Source organism: Colobus angolensis, unplaced genomic scaffold (assembly GCF_000951035.1).
Source record: "Colobus angolensis palliatus isolate OR3802 unplaced genomic scaffold, Cang.pa_1.0 Scaffold175, whole genome shotgun sequence".
NCBI classification, from domain to species: Eukaryota; Metazoa; Chordata; class Mammalia; order Primates; family Cercopithecidae; genus Colobus; species Colobus angolensis.
The window spans coordinates 5,554,004-5,573,955 of record NW_012114877.1 but is presented as its reverse complement, the minus strand read 5'-3'; the positions used below and the strand labels follow the sequence as shown (position 1 = coordinate 5,573,955).

The following is a 19,952-nucleotide window of genomic DNA, read 5'->3' as shown; positions in this document are numbered from 1 at the left end:
TGATTTCCTTTGTGGAAGTGAAATAACATAGACGGAAAGTAGCTAACTTTTGCTACTTTTGCATCAGGAAGGGAAAGTAAGGTGTCTTCTCCACACCTCCCCACATCCACCCACTTCCCTATTCCTTATATAGTGTAAGTTTCTGGTAGGAGGCACAAACAGAACAGCCACAACTATCTCATCAAGGAATGAGCCAGGTAGAAAGGTTAGGAAGAAGAAAGTTAGGATTCTAATGGGGTGTAAGCTGGTTCAAATCAATGAGACAATCCAAAGCTTGATGAGAGTCAGGGGAACTTGGGCATGACGCAAGGAGGCCTCAAAACAAAAAAGGATTTTGAGGCTGGGTGCAGTGGCTCACGCCTATAATCCCAGTACGTTGGGAGGCCAAAGCAGGTGGATCACTTGAGGTCAGAAGTTCGAGATCAGCCTGGCCAACACGGTGAAATCCCGTCTCTAATACAAATACAAAAATTAGCCGAGGTTAGTGGTAGGCGCCGGTAATCCCAGCTACTCCAGAGGCTGAGGCAGGAGAATCGCTTGCACTGGGAAGGTGGAGGTTGCAGTGAGCCAAGTCGTGCCATTGCACTCCAGCCTGGGTAACAAGAGCGAGACTCCATCTCAAAAACAAAAAACAAAAAAGATTTTGAAAAAATTAATTTTCTGTATGATAGTGCCATGGCAGCAATCATGGTAAAGGAAGATTTAGTGAGTGGTCAACACCAACCACTTGAAATAAAATTTCTTTGAAAAACACAAATGTCTTTAGCAACTTGTGTATATGTGTTGAGTGTGTATGTGTAGAGTTAAAATGTTATGTACCTCTTTAACAATTCTAGTCACAAAATTAATTGCTTTAAATAAAAAGCTCTGCCTTGATTAACACCGTTAGTGTAGCAGCTGAAGTATTAGCTGAACTGGGATCTGTATGGCAAAATGGGTCCATTTAAACATACTTGTGGGAATTTAAAGACATTTACTTGGGGTACTAATGACTTCAATTAAGGTAGAACACATTACTTAAACCAAGCAAATGATCAGCCTCTGCATATAGATGTGTGAAGAGGGCCTTAATTAATTTACTAATTGCACTCCTCATCTTAAGCAGTGCCATTGATTTGGATCTGTTAGTGGTTTAGTTGCTGTTTTCTCTAACCAAGCATGGCATTCCTTATTGGAGATAGGAGGAAAGGGGTGGCTAGGGATATGTAACCAGTCCTGAAGATTGGCAGATGCCTGTCTACTTTAAGTGACTTTCTGGTCTAAAATGTTACCCTAACACTTGCTGAGATACCTTAAATTTCCTAGGGTCACTCCAATAAAGTCCTCTTATAAAATGGAATCATGAGGCTGGGTTTGTAATCCCACCCTGTAATCCCAGCACTTTGGGAGGCCGAGGCACGTAGATCACAAGGTCAGGAGTTCGAGACCAGCCTGACCAACATGGTGAAACCCTATCTGTACTAAAAATACAAAAAATTAGCTGGGCGTGGTGGTGCACGCCTCTAATCCCAGCTACTCAGGAGGCTGAGGCAGGATAATCGCTTGAACCTGGGAGGTGGAGGTTGCAATGAGCCGAGATCGCGCTATTGCACTCCAGCATGGGCGACAGAGCAAGACTCCATCTCCAAAAAAAAAAAAATTATTTTCTTAAAAGTACTGAAATTGGCAAGTTTTTAGCACCCTCCTAGTCAATATATTAACTTACTGTTTCAGTGATATGCATATGGTCTGAGCAGAAGGTTATCTCTATTCTCTCTCTCTCTCTTTCTCTCTCTCTCTCTCTCTCTCTCTCTCTCATGCAAAGGAGGGCCTGGGGGATAAGGGCTGGTGGAGGATGAGGGTGGAAAGAAAGACTCAGGGCAAAGGTGATGCTATCCAGGGAGGGTATATCAACCTGGGGAACAATAGGGCAGACAGGATTTAGTACTAGTTTTGTTTCAATGAGTTTCACTTTCTTTGAATGACATTCCATTAAGACATGGAGTAGATTTTTCACCATCATTGTGAATAAGAAATGGAATTTGCTAATGTGAGAAATTGTGAAATTCCCTTTTGTAGAGATTCTGGCAGAATAGATAATGTCTCTCCTTCTGGGCCGTTCCTTCTGGAAGAAACCCTGAAGAAAGAGTGTCCAAGTTCATGGATTGGTCACCAGGGGTCGCCAGAAGAATCGAAAGGGCTTCTGAGGCAAACCCATAGTTGCTTCTTGTTCTCCAATAAAGGGCCCAGGTTTGTGGGACCCACGGGCCAACCCTCTTCTGTTGCTAGGGAGACTTCTCACTTAAGTATTTAGGATTCCTTTGTTCTTTCTTTAATATTTATAACTTTTTTGTCCCTTCCCTTTTAATCATCAGTTCTTGCTGCAGGACTCTGACCTGTAAGTCATTAGTAGAGGTTTTATTTTCTTCTTTAATATGTAGTATGAGGGGATTACTCACATTTTAGATCTCAGTTCAAATGTTACCCCACCACCAGAGGCCTTCTTTAAGTGCTTAATCTAGTGTCTCTCCATTCCTCTTTCATATCACTCATTTATTTAGTTACTTGTTTATTGCCTTCCCACACCAGTAAAAAAATCATCAGAGCTGACACTTAAGTAGATGTGCCAGGCACTGTTCTCAGTGCTGTGCATATATCGACTCTAAAACTGCATGAAAACCTTAGGAGACAGACATTAATAGTATCCATATTTTCAATCAGAGGATGCTGAAACACAGAGGAGTTAAGTAACTTGCCCAAGGTCACAGAATTCTAAAATAGCATAGCTGGAATTCAAACCTTGGCATTCTGGCTCCAGAATCCACGCTCGTAACTATAAAGTATTCTGCCTGCTCATGGGTGGGAGCTGGTCTGCATCCACAGCCTTAGACAATCCCTGTGAGTAGTTGGTGTTATATGTTAAATGAATTAATACCTTGTGGTAAATTCATAGAGTGCGTACTGTTCAGCAGAATAATGGTATGTACTAATATAAAGAGATCTTCACAACATATTATTAAGTGAATACAGCATATTAGAGTATAGGCTGATCCTATTTTTGGAAAAAAACATGTGCATGTATATTGCATATATAATAGCTACAGGATATGTATATATGTGTTTGTGTGGAGGGGGACCATAGAGAAAAATCTGGAAGGGTAAACGTAAGCATCTCCATGATCATCTCTAGGAAGTAGAATTTGTCGGGGAAGAGGGGCTTTTAAAACTACCTTCAATGAAAAAAAAAAACAAAAACCTTTAGTTAGAGTAAGTACTGTTTTTATAATAGAAAAAGTTTTAAGAAAAAATTTAAAGCTTTTTTTTTTTTTTTTTTTTTTTTTTTTTTTTTTTTTTAAATCAAGGCAGTCCTCATTTAAAGCTTTTTTTTTTTTTTTTTCTTTGACGGAGTCTTACTCTGTCGCCAGGCTGGAGTGCAGTGGTGCAATCTCGGCTCGTTGCAAGCTCTATCTCCCTGGTTCACGCCATTCTCCTGCCTCGGCCTCCCAAGTAGCTGGGACTACAGGTGCCTGCCACAACGCCTGGCTAATTTTTTGTATTTTTAGTAGAGACAGGGTTTCACTGTGTTCGCCAGGATGGTTTCCATCTCCTGACCTCATGATCCACCCACCTCGGCCTCCCAAAGTGCTGGGGTTACAGGCGTGAGCCACCGCACCTGGCCAAATTTTAAAACTTTTGGAAAAATAAATGCACTAATTGTGTTGCTTCATACACTTTTGAATTATAACTTCAATATAATAAATGTTTTTAAATTCCTGAATTTTGTAATGCTGTAGATGAATTAAAGTGGTCATTTCTTCATTCAGTCTTAAGTATTGCAATATGGTTTTGTTCAGGAAGTCTTTTATTCTTTCCAAAGTTGAGAGTAGGGGAAGGGCTGCATTCTCACAATTGAGAGCTGAATATATCACCCTAAGGATTGTCACAGAATAACCTCATGCCATTGTTATGGACATAATTAATATTATACTGCGTATCATGACATTTGATGCCATGTTATATTACAAAAGTCTGCATGCTGTGACACAACTGACTCTTGGGCTTTTGGCATTGAACACATACACCTTTATTTTCCAGATCTGACTTTCACATTTTATCACACATAAGGGTGACATTAGTTCACAGGTTGGTTGGCCCATCAAAGTAGAAAGATGTATGTGTGGGCTTTACTTTAAAAACAGGCTTCTTCCACGGTTGTTGAGCCTCATTCACCTCCTCCAGGAAAGTAAATCAGGAGCAAGGTCAACTGAGGCTGGAAGTGTGTACACAGATCTTGTTATTTAAGCATTCCAAGAATGCAGTGTCCTGTGCTTCAAAGTTGCATAATAAAGATGTTTGGCACTGAGGTGTTTGACTTGACTTTGTAGTGTGACCTCTCAAGGTCAGGCTATTTTTCTGAGAGTCTAGAGGTCCAGTTCATTGTGCCAGGTCACAGGAAGGGACATGGAAGGCCAAGGGAGGATAGGGTGGAGGATAGGGGAGAACAGGCTGGAGACCAGAGGCCTGAGATATTTAGAGGGCAAACTCTCCATCCTCCTTCAGACCCTCAGCCCCGCCTACACATTCGAACCACCTGGGAGCTTTTGAGAAATACCGATGAGGCCTCCTCCCCACAGACCAACGGAATTGGAATCTCTGGGATTTGGACCTAGGCAGTAGTATAAAAATACTACTCTCCAAAAGAGAAAAGCTCTCCAAAATATTTTAATGAGCACATTGCGGCTTCTAGGAGTTCACATGTAGTTTAGGAAGGAAGTGGGGCTGGATATCCGCTGGAATCAGTTGGACTCACAGCATTTCATATTCCCTGGGAGGCTGGGAAGAGCAGGGACTACCTTCCACCCAGATTCCATTGTTTCTCCACCTCTCATGTGTGTAATCTGCTCCTACTGCTGAGTGAATACAAGAGGAAGGTGATACTGGTGAGTGGATCTGAGAGGAGATAAAAATCACTTATTTAAACAAAAACACAGTTAGTTCCACAGGCAGGTTGGGGCAGAGCTGGTTATTTTTATTCAGCACATTAGAGTTTACAACATCATTTCATGTACGTTTGCTCCTCAGAGCCTTCAAGCAATCCTGTGGGGCAGGCATTATGGTCATTTGACAGATGAGGAAACTGAGGGCCAGGATGGCACAGCTGTTATGTGGCCAACTGGAACCACAGCCTGTCTGGCTCCCAGTTCCAGGGATCACTCTGCTTCTAAGCAGCAGCTTTAAAAGGCTGTCATAGATTTTCATTTTGTCTGCTTTGACTTATTATCATTATTATTTGAGGCAGAGTCTTGTTCTGTTGCCCAGACTGAAGTGTAGTGGCATGATCTCGGCTCACTGCAACCTCTGCCTCCTAGGTTCAAGTGATTCTCCTGCCTCAGCCTCTTGAGTAGCCAGGATTACAGGCACCTGCTACTATGCCTGGCTAATTTTTATATTTTTAGTAGAGATGTGGTTTCACCATATTGACCAGGCTGGTCTTGAATTCCTGACCTCAGGTGATCTGCCCTCCTCGGCCTCCCAAAGTGCTGGGATTATAGGCATGAGCTACCGTGCCCAGCCTCTGCTTTGACTTATAAGACAAAACCTTCATTCTGTTGATTTGTTCATAGACATTTGAACACTTGAGGCAGGAGGAGTAACTAGTGAAACTGATCAGGGAAGTTGTGGGCTATGCGAGTGAGAAAAAACCACCACACAGCCCACTTTCTTATTCTGTCATTTACAGATAGATTGTGTTCAAGCCATCTACAAATTCCTTGTGTTTATCTATTACAGCAATAGATAATATTTGGAGAACATATACTATAAAGCTGAGGTTTATGAAAAGGAATTCATTTAATCCTCCTAGCAAGCATACAGTGTAGCTACTATTATTGATCTTTTTTTTTTTTTTTTTTTTTTTTTGAGAAGGAGTTTCACTCTCATTGCCCAGGCTGGAGTGCAATAGTGCCAACTCGGCTTACCGCAATGTCTGCGTCCTGGGTCCAAGCGATTCTCCTGCCTCAGCCTACCACGTAGCTGGGATTACAGACGCGTGCCACCAGGCCCAGCTAATTTTTTTGTATTTTTAGTAGAGACAGGGTTCTTCTCCACGTTGGTCAGGCTGGTCTGGAACTCTTGAGCTCTGGCAATTGGCCCGCCTCGGCCTCCCAAAGTGCTGGAATTACAGGCATGAGCCACCGTGCCTGGCCTATTGATCTCATTGTTATGGGTGGGGAAACTGAGATCCAGAGAGCTTAGGCAACTTGCCCAAAGTTACACACTGGTGGGTAGTAAAGCCTAGATTTGAATCCAAACCGTTTGGGGCAAGAGCTTCCACGCTTCTTCATTATGTAATACTGCGCTGACCCCTGGAGCTTCAGGCCTGCTCATCAGAGGCCCCAGTAGGACTCTGGGCTTCTACCATTTCTGCCTGTTTCCTTAGTCATAATAATCATTTATATTTATTGTGCTTTTATCATATATTAGGCATTGCTCCAAGGGCTTTAATTATGTCGCTTAATTTGTTAACGCTCAAGAATGAGCCCGAGAGGTGGCACCTCATAGGAAGGGGGCGCCCCAGCTCATGGCCATTCTTACCAGCACCTATCTTGTAGCAGGTCCCCCTGTGCCCCTTCCAAAGCCATGAAGGACTCTGTCAGGCTCTTGGTGATTGGAAAGAGAAGTTCCTCTATGCCCTCTGTGGTCATGGTTAGAACTCTGCTCAGCTCTTCCTGCAGGTCTTGGCAGTGGCATCCCAGTCACCTTCTCTTGAGTCAGTCTTGCCTTCTGCCTCAGCCTTCTGCCACCATCCAGGTCAATGGAACACATCCACTCAGACCTTCCAACGACACCTTAATTTGTCTATATAGCCAGGCCAAGTCAGAGGTGGCGGGATTTTATTCTGGGCTGAAGCCAGGGGATCCTTGCTGACTAACCATCCAACGAGCCACGCCATCATGCAAGGGCCCACTGTTAGGTCCTGCTGGAAGCCATGCGGGAGAGCCAAGTAGAGCTTTTTTCAGGTGGTTCTGGAGGATTCGCCTGGCGACTGTGCCTTCTTCCCTTTCTAGGTCTGTTCTGGTGAGAGGGTTTCCCTTGTCCTTTCCCTCGTGCATAGCTCTGCTCCCTGACTCTGCTCCTGGCTGGATCCTTCTCAGCTTTCAGGGCTCAGGGCAGCACTCAGACCTCATTGAAGCCTTTGCTAGTCATCTTCTCCTTTTCAGCCTCCAGTGACTCTTAAATCACCTGTATTTCCTTTTCACACTCTCCAATCATTGTCTTTATTTATTTATTTATTTATTTGAGACAGAGTTTCACTCTTGTTGTCCAGGCTTGAGTACAGTGGTGGTATCTCAGCTCACTGCAACTTCCGCCTCCCCGGTTCAAGGGATTCTCCTGCCTCAGCCTCCCGAGTAGCTGGGATTACAGGCAACTGTCACCACGCCCAGCTAATTTTTTTATTTTTAGTGGAGATGGGGTTTTGCCGTGTTTCAGGCTAGTCTTGAACTCCCAAACTCAGGTGATCCACCCACCTCGGCCTCCCAAAGTACTGGAATTACAGGCGTGAGCCACCATGCCCAGCCTTGTCTTTATTTCTTACTTACTGCCTATATTGCCCATGCAATTCTAAGTTCCAAGAGGACATGCATTTTCTTCTTCACTCACTGTTCTGTGTACCTAGCTCCCGGCACTGTGCCTGGCCCATATTGGGTGCTCAATAAATACACATTGAATGAAATAGTTGAAAAAGTCTCTGTCATTGAAGGTGATGGTATTGACACTACGGCCAGTAGCTAATTTTCAACCTCACAGCCCTGCCAGTACCCCTTTCTAGTTCATGTCTCCCACATCTCCTAAATAAATCTGTACCTTGTTCAGGGATTTGTCATTGTTATTTGCATTGGCTAAAGGCCCCTGGGGCCTGTCTGCTCCTCCTCATTTTCCATGGTGTTGAATGAAGTTGTCCTGGTCCCTATGAACACATTCTTTTTTTTTTTTTTGAGACAGAGTCTTGCTCTGTCACCCAGGCTGGAGTGCAGTGGCACAATCTTGGCTCACTGCAACCTCCGTCTCCAGGGTTCAAGCAATTTTCCTGTCTCAGCCTCCCAAATAGCTGGGATTACAGGTGTGTGCCACCACGCCCGGCTAATTTTTTGTATTTTTAGTAGAGACAGAGTTTCACCATGTTGGCCAGGCTGGTCTCGAACTCCTGACCTCAGTTGATGGCCGCCTGCCTCGGCCTCCCAAAGTGCTGGGATTACAGGTGTGAGCCACCGCGCCCAGCTATGAACATGTTCTTAGTGAATAAAATCAGAAAGGCATTTGGGCTCTCAGTACAGAAGGGAAAGTGTCGCTGAGAATGGATTCTTTGTTGTGCCTCTGTTGGGAATATGCATGTTAAATGGAAGAGTCCTAAAGAGTCCCTTATTTAGTTTAAACAGCTAAAAAAATATAACCATGCCCTAGGCAGTATGCTAGGTGTCTAGCAACATGCACAAGCCAAGTGTCTACATTTAAGGGGCTTTCTGTCTCTTGGTGGGAAAAGACTTGGCTGCATGACAAGAAGACACCAGCATAGAAGGCACAGTCTCATTCACAGAACCAAAGATAACCAGTACTTTGCTTATAGCGGTGAATGGTTACTGAGGTCTGGGGAGGTTTCGTGGGATTTAGTCACAGCCCTGTAACACAGAGAGGATTTGGTAAGTTTACTTGTGTGTGTTCTGTAGCCTTAGTGAGTGTTCTGTGTGGTCACTGGTTTTATTGTTTCCTCTAGATACAGCCAGAAGATGCCCCAGTAGTTCTCTGGCTACAGGGTGGGCCAGGAGGTTCATCCATGTTTGGACTCTTTGTGGAACATGGGCCTTATGTTGTCACAAGTAACATGACCTGTAAGTATCCCTTGCACTATATTTCCTATAGAATCTTTCATCTGAGCCTCATATCTGCTCCAAAACTAATTTAGAGTAAACACGGAACCACTAGGACTAGCTTAACTGTTCCAGATTACCAAAACACAACTTTCTGGCAATGTCCATCCGAGAAGGAGGAGCCTCAGGGCTGTGTCCTGACTGGGTTGCTGTCTCCCTTGAAATCTGGATGAAAAGTTCTAATCCACTTTCTTGCAGTCTGCTGCTGACTCAAGCATTCTGGGTTTGCAGAACAGTTGGTATTTATTACAATTTGGGACAGCTCTTTGCAGGGGACTAATGGGTGGAATTATATTCCTAATTACTCACATGAACTACATACTTTGTGGTTCAGTCACACTCATGATCTGATAACTTGGAAGCAAGATACTATTCCAGGTGGGGGCTGAGGTGGAGGAAGGATAAAGAAAGAGCAACATCTGGCTGTCACTAAGTTTACCTTCATGTCATTTTTTTTTTTTTTTAATTTTGTTTACTTTCCCTGGGTCAGAATTTGGAGTGTCAGCCAGTTCGTGACTCAGTATAAAGGCTTATGTGCCAATTTTGTTGAAGTAGTTCTCTTCAAGAGATGGAGCCTTAAGGATGATTGATTTAATTGGACATACGGATATTATTGCAGAGGTGGTTGGTGGGTGTTTTTTCATGTTCCAAGCTTTTGCTGGGTTTTGTTTCCAAGCTTTATCTCAGGTGTGGAAATGCTCTGGGCTGGGGGAAAGTGAAGGAGAGGAGTGGAGAGGGTAAAGGTGCAGGTGCCTGTTCCCCACCATGAGAGTATGAAGCACTGTTAGAGGGGACACCAACAGCTCACAAGGACCGGGGAGTGTGTTGGGCTTCTGACCGCCATGAGGCCTCGGTGGAATGCTTGTCCACTCTATCTCACCCCTCTTCTCTGTTTTCACAGTGCGTGACAGAGACTTCCCCTGGACCACAACACTCTCCATGCTTTACATTGACAATCCAGTAAGTCCGGGATGACCCTGTGAGCTGTCAGTGCTGGCCTATCCTGTCTTGTACTTTTTCCTTTTTATTAAGTACATTTAAAAAAATAGATTTAGTTTTTCCTTTTCAAAATAGAATTTAATCTGTGAAATTAAAACCATTTTGAGATTTAGTTTTTCTGTTAACATATATAATCATATCAGAGTTTGGCAGTTTTCCTTGCTGCCTTCTCTCATGTCCTCATTTTTTTTTCTGTTGAGGTGGAGTCTTGCTGTGTCATCCAGGCTGGTGGCTCACTGCAACCTCTGCCTCCCCAGTTCAACCCGATTCTCCTGCCTCAGCCTCCCAAGTAGCTGGCGCCTGCCACCACACCTGGCTGATTTTTGTATTTTTAGTAGAGATGGGAGCGGGGGATGGGGGTGTTCACATGTTAGATAGGCTGGTCTTAAACTCCTGACCTCAGGTGATCCACCCGCCTTGGCCTCCCAAAGTGATGGGATTACAGGCTTGAGCCACCGCGCCTGGCCCGTTTCCTTATTTTTACTCCTATGAGATGTCCTGTTCACTGAATTAGATAACCCAGGAGGAGGAATTTGTTTCTTTTCACTGACAGTATGGGTTCCCTATATAATGGGTTATTATGTAGTGTCAGAATTTCTAATCTTTCACAATTTTCTAATCTTTCACATAGAGTTATAGATATACAAAGTCAAAATGGGTCTCCTTCACTTTTTTTTTTTTAATTTTTATTTTTTTGAGATGGAATCTTGCTCTGTCACCCAGACTGGAGACCTCCACTTCCTAGGTCGAAGCAATTCTGCCTCAGCCTCCCGAGTAGCTGGGATTACAGACTTGTGCCACCACGCCTGGCTAACTTTTGTATTTTTAGTGGAGATGGGATTTCACCATGTTGGCCAGGCTGGTCTTGAACTCCTGACCTCAAGTGATCCGCCCACCTCAGCCTCCCAAAGTGCTGGGATTGCAGGTGTGAGCTACCACTCCTGGCCTCCTTCACTTATTAAGACAAGCAGAATGCTTCATCTCTGGACAGAAGTGATACTCTCCTTGGGGAGGTCTTCTGATATTGGTTCTATTAAGGTGCAAAATAGGAGAGAAACTTAGCATCAGCTTCTACAGATTCGGAGTATCTTTGTGTCCTTAACTAAAATCTTTAACTTCTCTCACTTTTCAGATGGTCCAAAGAGAACACAAATAAAAGGGGAAAAAATGTGAACATGCTCGTTCCCCCACCTTGTTTTGTCAGCCTTCCATTTTCCTTGTCCACAACTGTGTATTTAAATAAAAGATGAATTAAACATCCTTGGGTGTTTGGAAAACAAAAACAAAAACACAAAAATCTTTATACCAGATAGGGAGTGCATTCCTTATGCAAATTGTTGACATAAAAATAGTAGCTGCTGCTTTTAATTTACAGTTCAGTTGTCTGTGAACTTCCAGGTAAAAGAAAATATTAGTTTAAAATTAGTCTTAATTATGTTAAAACTCCTTACCTACTGAAGATGAAATGGCTTAATAGCCATATTTCTTGAAAATAAAGAAAAGAAGGGGGAGGAGGAGGAAGAAGAAGAGGAAGACAACGTACAACTACCTTTTTCTCCAGCCTAGAGAGTTTCTTTTTTTTCTCTTTTTTTTTTTTTTTTTTTTTTTTTTTTTTTGGAGACAGAGTCTCGCTCAGTCACCCAGGCTGGAATGCAATGGCATGATCTCAGCTCATTGCAATCGCCGCCTCCCAGGCTCAGGTGATTCTTATGCCTCAGCCTCCCCAGTAGCTGGGATTACAGGCACCTGCCATCACGCCTGGCTAATTTTTGTATGTTTCATAGAAATCGGGTTTCACCACGTTGACCAGGCTGGTCTTGAACTCCTGACCTCAGATGATCCGCCCGCCTCAACCTCCCAAAGTGCTGGGATTACAGAAGTGAGCCACCACACCGACTAAGAGTTTCTTCTTGGCAGGACAGAGCAAAGCACTCTGCAGGCTTCAGAGAGGAGACAACTTTGGATCTTTTGATACTGTAGCAGGGGGTGGAAAAGATGAATTCTTCTTCCTTAAATCAACATCTGGCAGAGTCTCCACTGAGGACCAGGGCAGCTCAGCCACTGACCCCAGGGCAAAGCTCTGTGTTGCTGTTTTGTTTGGGCTTTGAGGGGTAGAGAGAATAGGTGGCACTCAGCATCCTCTTGGGAGGAGGGCTAACGGCACGGGGGGATAATGGCAAAAATCTGAAGTCTGAGTTTGGCCTTTGGAACAAGGTCGCCTTCCAGTGTGGGACCTCCCTACAGGTCTCTAAGGCATGTGTTTCTCTGTATTTATACCTGCTTGTCTTTTTCTTCTGCAGGTGGGCACAGGCTTCAGTTTTACTGATGATACCCACGGATATGCAGTCAATGAGGACGACGTAGCACGGGATTTATACAGGTAACATGCTCCCGCTTTCTCTTGGCCTTCTTCAAACCAAACATTTTTCTTTTCTCAACAGGAAAATTATTCTAGCATTGGAATTATTATTGACTGAGCCTTATAGTCCAATTCCTGAAGATAATTTAAGGATACTTTCACATCCACACACAGCAGAATTTTTCAATTAAAGATTATTTTTTAAAACTTTCAACCAGACATCTGAAAGATTTCTGCTTGTTTTCCAAAATTGTATTTAACTTTGCATTTGTGGGGAGACAACATCTTTTCAGATATTTGTTTCCCAGGATTCTTCTTTTTGTGGCTTTTGGATGCAATTTTTTACTTTCTGCTTCTAGTTTACAACTTTTCCATGCTGAAAACTTAGCTTGTTAGTCTCTAGTATTCTCCCTTCTTCTTGTGAAAGTTTTCTTTTGCTTAAAAAAAAAAAAAAAAGGAAAAATGTAAAGTTGTAAGTCTGGCCGAAAAGTGTCCATATAATTTCTCCCTTTCTTTATTTACTCATATTAATCAGTGCTATTTTTAGCATTTTAAAAAAAGCAAGCGACCTTTCTTTGGTCAGATTTTTCCAGTCTACAAATTATTACTAGAGACCAAATCCTGGATTCTTTCTGGTCACTAGGGCACCGCTTTATGCATTATAATAATTTACTATAAGAACCCTAGTGGCCAGAAAGAGTTAACTAGCTCCCTACCCCACACCTCCACCAAGCACTCTGTTAGTTACTACCAATCCCCAAAGCGAAAGTGTATCTAATAGGAGTCAGTTCGCTGATCTCTGACAAAAGCTTTCCGTTTCACTTTTCTTTCTCTCTAAGGCAAATAGGTGGCTGGGGGGAGAGAAGAAATAACTACTTCTAAGCCCCTTTCCCAAAGATCTCTCCCTCTGCCCACCTAGAAAAGAATATGGCTATTGTCTTCTCCACTTTTGTTTTTCACATGTTCCATGATTCAATCACTTCTATTCAGTGTCTAGGGGGATGCCCAGGACCCCACACTTCTGCTTCTATGTACAGTGGGGTCCTAGGGACATATTTGCCAAGTTCCTGGTGGGGTGTTCCCCCCAGCACCTCCTCCCTTTCCCTCCACAGACGTGACGGACCGCAGTCCTCCTCACAGGCTTCCTCGGAGCCAGGGCCAGGGCTCTTTTGGTGCACTGTGTGCTCTCTTTCTTCAGATTAGAGACCTACTCCCCACCCCCACCTCCCATCCCTCTTTGGTTTAAATCCAAACAAGCTCAGTGGTTAACTAGCAAACACCCTGAGGGCAGAGGTTCTGTATTGAAGAGATGCATCAGCCCCCTCTAGGACAGAGCATCACTGCCAAGCCGTTTCTGTCTCTCCTTCCCCTCCCCCGAAGACTGTTACAGCTTCCAGTTGCCCCTCCATATGGGGATGTCGACTGCTGACATGTGGTCCATCTCCTCTTGCCTGACATGTAAAGGGAACCTATTTCAAAGCATCTATTGTTTATAGCTGTTGTAGTTCTTTTTGCTTCGGGCTCTTAGAACTGGAAAATAGCTAATCAAGGGTAGTGCAGAAAACTGATTTCAGCTGTTTCCTTTATAGTTTACACTATTCGTTTCCCTTTGTGGCCACATTCTTCTCTCCAGCTCTCCAGATGGGTGTTTGGAATAAGAAGGTCGCTTTGAAACCTGCAAATGGGCTACTACAGGTTTAAAGAGTGGAGCTTTCATTTTCTCCCTTTGAAAACCAACTTTCTTTTTTCTGAAAATCCCATTCTTTTTGACTATTAATAGTGCATGGCTGTAAGGAGACATTTACCATTCACAGTTTTGCTGCTTTTGTGTTTGGAAATAAAACTTTTTCACGAACAAGATGTTAAAATACTCTCCCTCTTTTCTTATTTGGAATGTGCTATCTAGTCACAATGCCTCTCTGGTTTAAAAAAATTATGAAATTTATTAACTTTGATTTGGAGTATACTAGCTGGTGCCACTCTTCTTCTGCCATTGTTTGCCAGTTGCCTATTATGTGCCAGCTGCTGTTCTTGATGCTAGTGAGACAGTAGTAAGCAATCCCCAAAGCCCCTGCCCTCCTGCTGCTTAGTCTAGTGGTGGACCTATAGTTGTTTTCTTAGCAGCCAAATGTAAGTGCTATTATAGTTTTCTCCTACATGTTGGTTTGCAATGGGAAATGATATGTAGTGCTGCTAAACAAAGCTTCATAGCAATGCAGCTAGGAAGCAGGCTTCCTATATTAAATGAGAAAACTCTGTGTCCTGTGCCAGGTGGAGGGGATCATGGCTCAGCCTCACTAGATGTTGAATGGATGCAAAAGAGGCTCCCCTCACCGGCTCCAACAAAGCAGCACTGCCAGGATTCCTGTTGCTGAGCTTGTGTCGGTCCTGTGCAGGGCAGGTGAGCCCCAAAGTGGGGCTTAGTCTGTGAGGGGTTTTGGCTTTGCCCAGGAAAGAATTCAAGGGTGGCCGGGCGTGGTGGCTCACACCTGTAATCCCAGCACTTTGGGAGGCCGAGGCAGGCAGATCACCTGAGGTCAGGAGTTCCAGACTAGTCTGACCAACATGGAGAAACCCTGTCTCTACTAAAAATAGAAAAATTACCTCTTCTTGGTGGAATATGCCTGTAATCCCTGCTACTCAGGAGGCTGTGGCAGGAGAATCGCTTGAACCTGGGAGGCAGAGGTTGCAGTGAGCTGAGATCACACCATTGCACTCCAGCCTGGGCAACAAGAGCGAAACTGTCTCAATTTTAAAAAAAAAGAATTCAAGGTGAGATGGAGGTAGAAGAAAACAGCTTTATTGAAGGGACAGTGTTACAGCTCCATGTCTACTCCTGCAGGGCTACTGCCTAGTCAGAGTAGCAACTTAGGGCAATTTTGCAGTCATATTTAAACCCACTTTTAATTACATGCAGTTTAAGGGTTGGTTCATGCAGAATTTTCTAGGGAATGGATAGTAGCTTTTGTGTCTTTGGGTCATTGCCATGGAAAGGGGTGGTAACGCTGGGTTGTTGCCATCACGATGGTAAACTGACGTGGCCCACTGATAGGCATGTTTGATGGAAAGCTGCTTCCACCCAGGCCCTGTCTTAGCTAGTCCTCAATTTGATCCAGCATCCAAGTCCCACCTCTGTATTTGAGTCCCACCTCCTACCTCATGTCCACTGCCAGTGACTGTAGGTACACTTTGCTTGGCTTTGGTTGGTATGGAGCTTTTGCTTAGATTACCTGAAACTCGATTATCCTGAATGTTGCTTGTGTTTATGATTATGCTTCTCACTCCATTAGAACTGACCAGATTCCAGTGCTGTCTTTGGGTCTACAATGCATGATCATGTCCACTCACCTTTTCTGCCCTGCATCCACCTAATCTCTGTTTAAAAACTTATCTGAGGAATAATTTTCTTGTAGTCATTCTTCCTTGCAATCTCTGTTTCTCTTTTTGGTCCTTTAATGTACATTTCTGCGAGCAGAGAGCCCTCAACTAAAATTCTGTTTATTAGACAAGTCCTTGGCACAATGCCAGCAAGGTGGCCAAGTGGAATCACCGGGAAGAAGCATGCTTCTTGTGCCATGTAGCTCTTGTACCTGAATAAATGCATGGAGTGTGCACGTGTGAACACAACGCTTATGTATTATTATTATTTTTGAGACTGAGTCTCACTCTGTCACCAGACTGGAGTGCAGTGGCGTGATCTCGGCTCACTGCCACCTCTGCCTCCCAGGCTCAGGCAATTCTGCCTCAGCCTCCTGAGTAGCTGGGACTACAGGCACCCACCACCACACCCAGATAATTTTTGTATTTTTAGTAGAGACGGGGTTTCACCACGTTGGCCAGAGTGGTCTCAATCTCTTGACCTTGTGATCCACCCGCTTTGGCCTCCCACAGCGTGAGCCACCGCACCCGGCCACTTACGTATTTTATATATATATGTTTAGCAGTTCTGCTCCTAAAATGTGTAATTTCATTTGGGCTTGATTCTAGATTTTATTTTCTAGAAGATGCTCACCATGTAATAAGAAGAGTTCTTGACTAAAATACAGTTAAATGAGCAAATGGCATATGCAAATCTAATTTACTAAATTTACTTTTTCATTCTTCACTCTCTTTTGAGAAAAGAGAGTGCTACCGTGCTACCAAGTGCTTGCTTTAAAAAAATAGCCAATTTTTTGGCTGTGAAATCAAAACTGTGAAATGAAACTTGATAATTTCCTCAAGTGGAGCCTTGCCTTGGAAACTTGAGCTGGAGAATCCTGCCATTTTCGAGACAGAAGTAACCTGGGAGATTATCTCCAACTAAGACTGTCAGATAAAACACAAAATGCCCAGTTAAATTTGAATTTCAGATAAACAACAAATAACATTTTAATGTGAGTATATGCCATGCAATATTTGGAATATACTTGTACTAAGCCATTATTTGTTATTTATCTGAAATTCAAAATTAAACCATGTCTTATGTTTTCATTTGCTAAATCCAGCAACCCTAATGACTCTCCAGCAAATACTACAAGGAAATAAGCTTTAAGCTAAAGCCAAAGACTTAATTGAGATTTACTATGCTAAATTATCTATTGCCATTCCAACAAGCAGGAAGAGAGAAAAGGAAGTAGATTTTAGCCTGAAGGTTGGAGAGGGAAGGGTGGAGAATGAATGCCTATTTTTATCTGCGTTCTAAAGCCAGCTTATTGCCAGCACAAACATAGAAGCTATAAAATACAGCTTCTCAGATTTAGTTGCTATAAAGGCCACTATAAATAATGGATGCAGAAATACAACAAAACTCTACAGTAGTGTTTCATGGTGAATTTTTATGCAGCCTTTGAAAGTTAAATATAGCTAGGATCATGGTGATTGTAATGACCCAATTTTGCCTCTTTGTAACCCTTGAACTTCGCCATCCTCCTGGGTTTTCAGAGCCTCCTTGCCTTTCATCTTCCCTGGATGGTTCATGGCTTTTAGTCTCTCAGCAGGAAGCTGGGCCAAAAACCTCCCCTAGCTTCGCAGGCACTGCAGTCTGGGTCAAAATACTCATAGAGCTACTGAGTTTCAAAAGTTTTTGTTTTCCTTTTTTTTGAAATATTTTGTTCAAGTAAAGAATCATTTAAAAATCCACTGGCTTCTTGCTTATTATGAAATCACTCCTTGAGTCTTAAGTCTGTTAAAATCTATTTCATCACTGAAGTGGCTATTGGCATTCTTTTTTTTTTTTTTTTTTTTTTTGAGACAGAGTCTTACTCTGTTGTGTTGCCCAGGCTGGAGTGCAGTGGTGCAATCTCAGCTCACTGCAACCTCAGCCTCCCGAGTTGAAGCGATTCTCCTGTCTCAGCCTCTCGAGTAGCTAGGACTACAGGTGCACACCGCCATGCCTAGCTAATTTTAGTAGAGATAAGGTTTCACTATGTTGGCTAGGCTGGTCTCGAACTCCTGACCTCGTTAACTGCCTGCCTCAGCCTCCCTAAGTGCTGGGATTACAGGCGTGAGCCACCGCCCCTGGCCTGCTGTTGGTATTCTTTAGTAAATGTGTTTTTCTTTTTTTAGCCTAGAGGCTACTGTACATTTATTTCAATATCTGTGGCCATTTGCTGTTTTTCTTTTAAATTATAGTCATCTTACAGTTTTTGTGTTCTTTGGTTATTAAAATGCTGACATTCTTGGAGCTCCAGCAGAAATGTTCAGAGTCCCCCACAGTGGGGGTTGATAAGCAACTAAGATTTCCCTTACTTCACCACAAATCTGGGCTAATGGGATCATAAAGTTTGCAGAACTACCTCCAAGAATTGCTACGCAACATGTGAAACCTGTATTATTTGCTCAAGGTGCCGTCAACAGTTAGATGATCCAAACTGGTAACTCAGGGATTTGGAAACATGCCCAGAGTATTGATGTCCACTTGTCCAAACTTCTTATTATCAAAGTAAGCCCACATGTATTGTGTAAATAAAATGTCCTACAGGAGCTCATAGCGGAGTGGTATCTTATTTCAGATGTGAAACCTATTGCCAAAGGGTTAGATTTGATATCCTAGCATGAAGAGCTCCTGAATCATTTTTCTGATTAATTTGTATTGTTTTTGTTCTTCTTTTTGCAGTGCACTAATTCAGTTTTTCCAGATATTTCCTGAATATAAAAATAATGACTTTTATGTCACTGGGGAGGTAAGTAGAAGTCACGTTTCCTTGTGTGCTTCAAACATCACCAGAACTGACATATGAATGTAGTTTGTTCATTTAAAATCTATATACATATATATCAATATTGATTCAGCCTATATTCAAAATTCTCCCAATTATCAAAATACCCTTCATAACTTTTTTTTTGTTTTTTTGAGTTGGAATTTCACTCTTGTTGCCCAGGGCTGGAGTGCCGTGGCGCGATCTCAGCTCACTACAACCTGTGCCTCCCGGGTTCAAGCCATTCTCCTGCCTAAGCCTCTTAAGTAGCTGGGATTACAGGCACCTGCTACCACGCCTGGCTAATTTTTTTGTTTTTAGTAGAGATGGGGTTTCACCATGTTGTCCAGGCTGGTCTCGAACTCCTGTTCAGGTCTCGTGATCTGCCTGCCTCAGCCTCCCAAAGTGCTGGGATTACAGGCATGAGCCACTGCATCTGGCCCTTTCGTAACATATTTTAAATCCCAGGGCTCAATGCATGCTCTCATATTACCATGGGTGCAGTAGGTAGGCTCAGTCACCTACCTTGTTTGTTGTCCTCGTCATTCATGGTGATGATTTGAAGAGTCCAGGCCAGGTGCTTTGTAGAATGTCCCATATTCTGAATTTGTCAGATTTTTTCCTCAGTGCTTAGGTTATGTCAAAACATTTGAGCACAAATATTACATAGATGGTGTGTACTTTCTGGTGCCTCACATCAGGAGGCACATGAATTCAGTTTGTCCCACTGTTGATGATGCTAAACTGGATCACTCTGTCAAGGTGGTGTCTGCCAGATCTTGCCATTGTAAAGGCACCTGTTTCTGTTTGTAATTAATTAATAATTCAAGACCATTCAAGACTGTTCCCTCAAAAAATGCCACCCAGTAGTTTTAGCATCCATTGATGATCTCTGTCTGGATCAGTTATTACACTGGGGGTGATAAAATGGTGAGTTTTCTAATGTATCTTTCTGTGGATATCACCTGGCATTCTTCCATAGGGAAAATTTTACCCTTTTCCACTATTACTTACTTTTAAAAATAGTACTGTGGATTCACAAATTGTTGTTTCTATTTGATCTGTTAAAATTTGTTTTGTTTTTGATGCTTACATTGTTTTAAATTTGGTCACTGGGAACCCCTTCAACTGGCTCTTGTGCCCTTCCTACAGGTCCCCATTAGCCTCCAAGCATGTCCTTGCTTTTTGACACAAATGTGTGTTCCGGAAGCATCTTGTACTTCTTATACTTTCCCTGTTCTAGCCTTGGAATCAGTCAGTTCTTCATGGGATGCTGGCTCTTTTTCGTGGGGAATGGCATTTAAAAAGCAAGTGCTAAGCATTAAGTGGCCCATTGCTGCTGGGATGTGTCTGTGGGCAGAGCTAGGAAACAAAATGACTTCATACTAGTACCCAAAATTCTGATTCTGTACCACAAGGTTCTCTTCTCTTTTCTCTGTTCCATATTTGTGTACCCCTTCTCCCACATTGAGGGCTGTGGTTCCTAATGACATCAGTGTGTTTCCTCTTTTG

The 19,952-nt window shown here is 43.1% G+C and overlaps 1 protein-coding gene across 2 annotated transcripts in view; it reads left to right on the top strand.

Moving 5' to 3' along the window:
- Nucleotides 1-19,952, top strand: part of CPVL (carboxypeptidase, vitellogenic-like) — a 206,033-nt gene that overhangs the window by 90,929 nt on the left and 95,152 nt on the right. For both annotated transcript variants that reach the window (XM_011938619.1, XM_011938618.1), the window contains 4 exons: nucleotides 8,753-8,867; nucleotides 9,808-9,866; nucleotides 12,206-12,285; nucleotides 18,359-18,425. In XM_011938619.1, coding sequence (XP_011794009.1) covers nucleotides 8,753-8,867; nucleotides 9,808-9,866; nucleotides 12,206-12,285; nucleotides 18,359-18,425 — 321 coding nt within the window. The remainder of the gene's footprint in view (nucleotides 1-8,752; nucleotides 8,868-9,807; nucleotides 9,867-12,205; nucleotides 12,286-18,358; nucleotides 18,426-19,952) is intronic.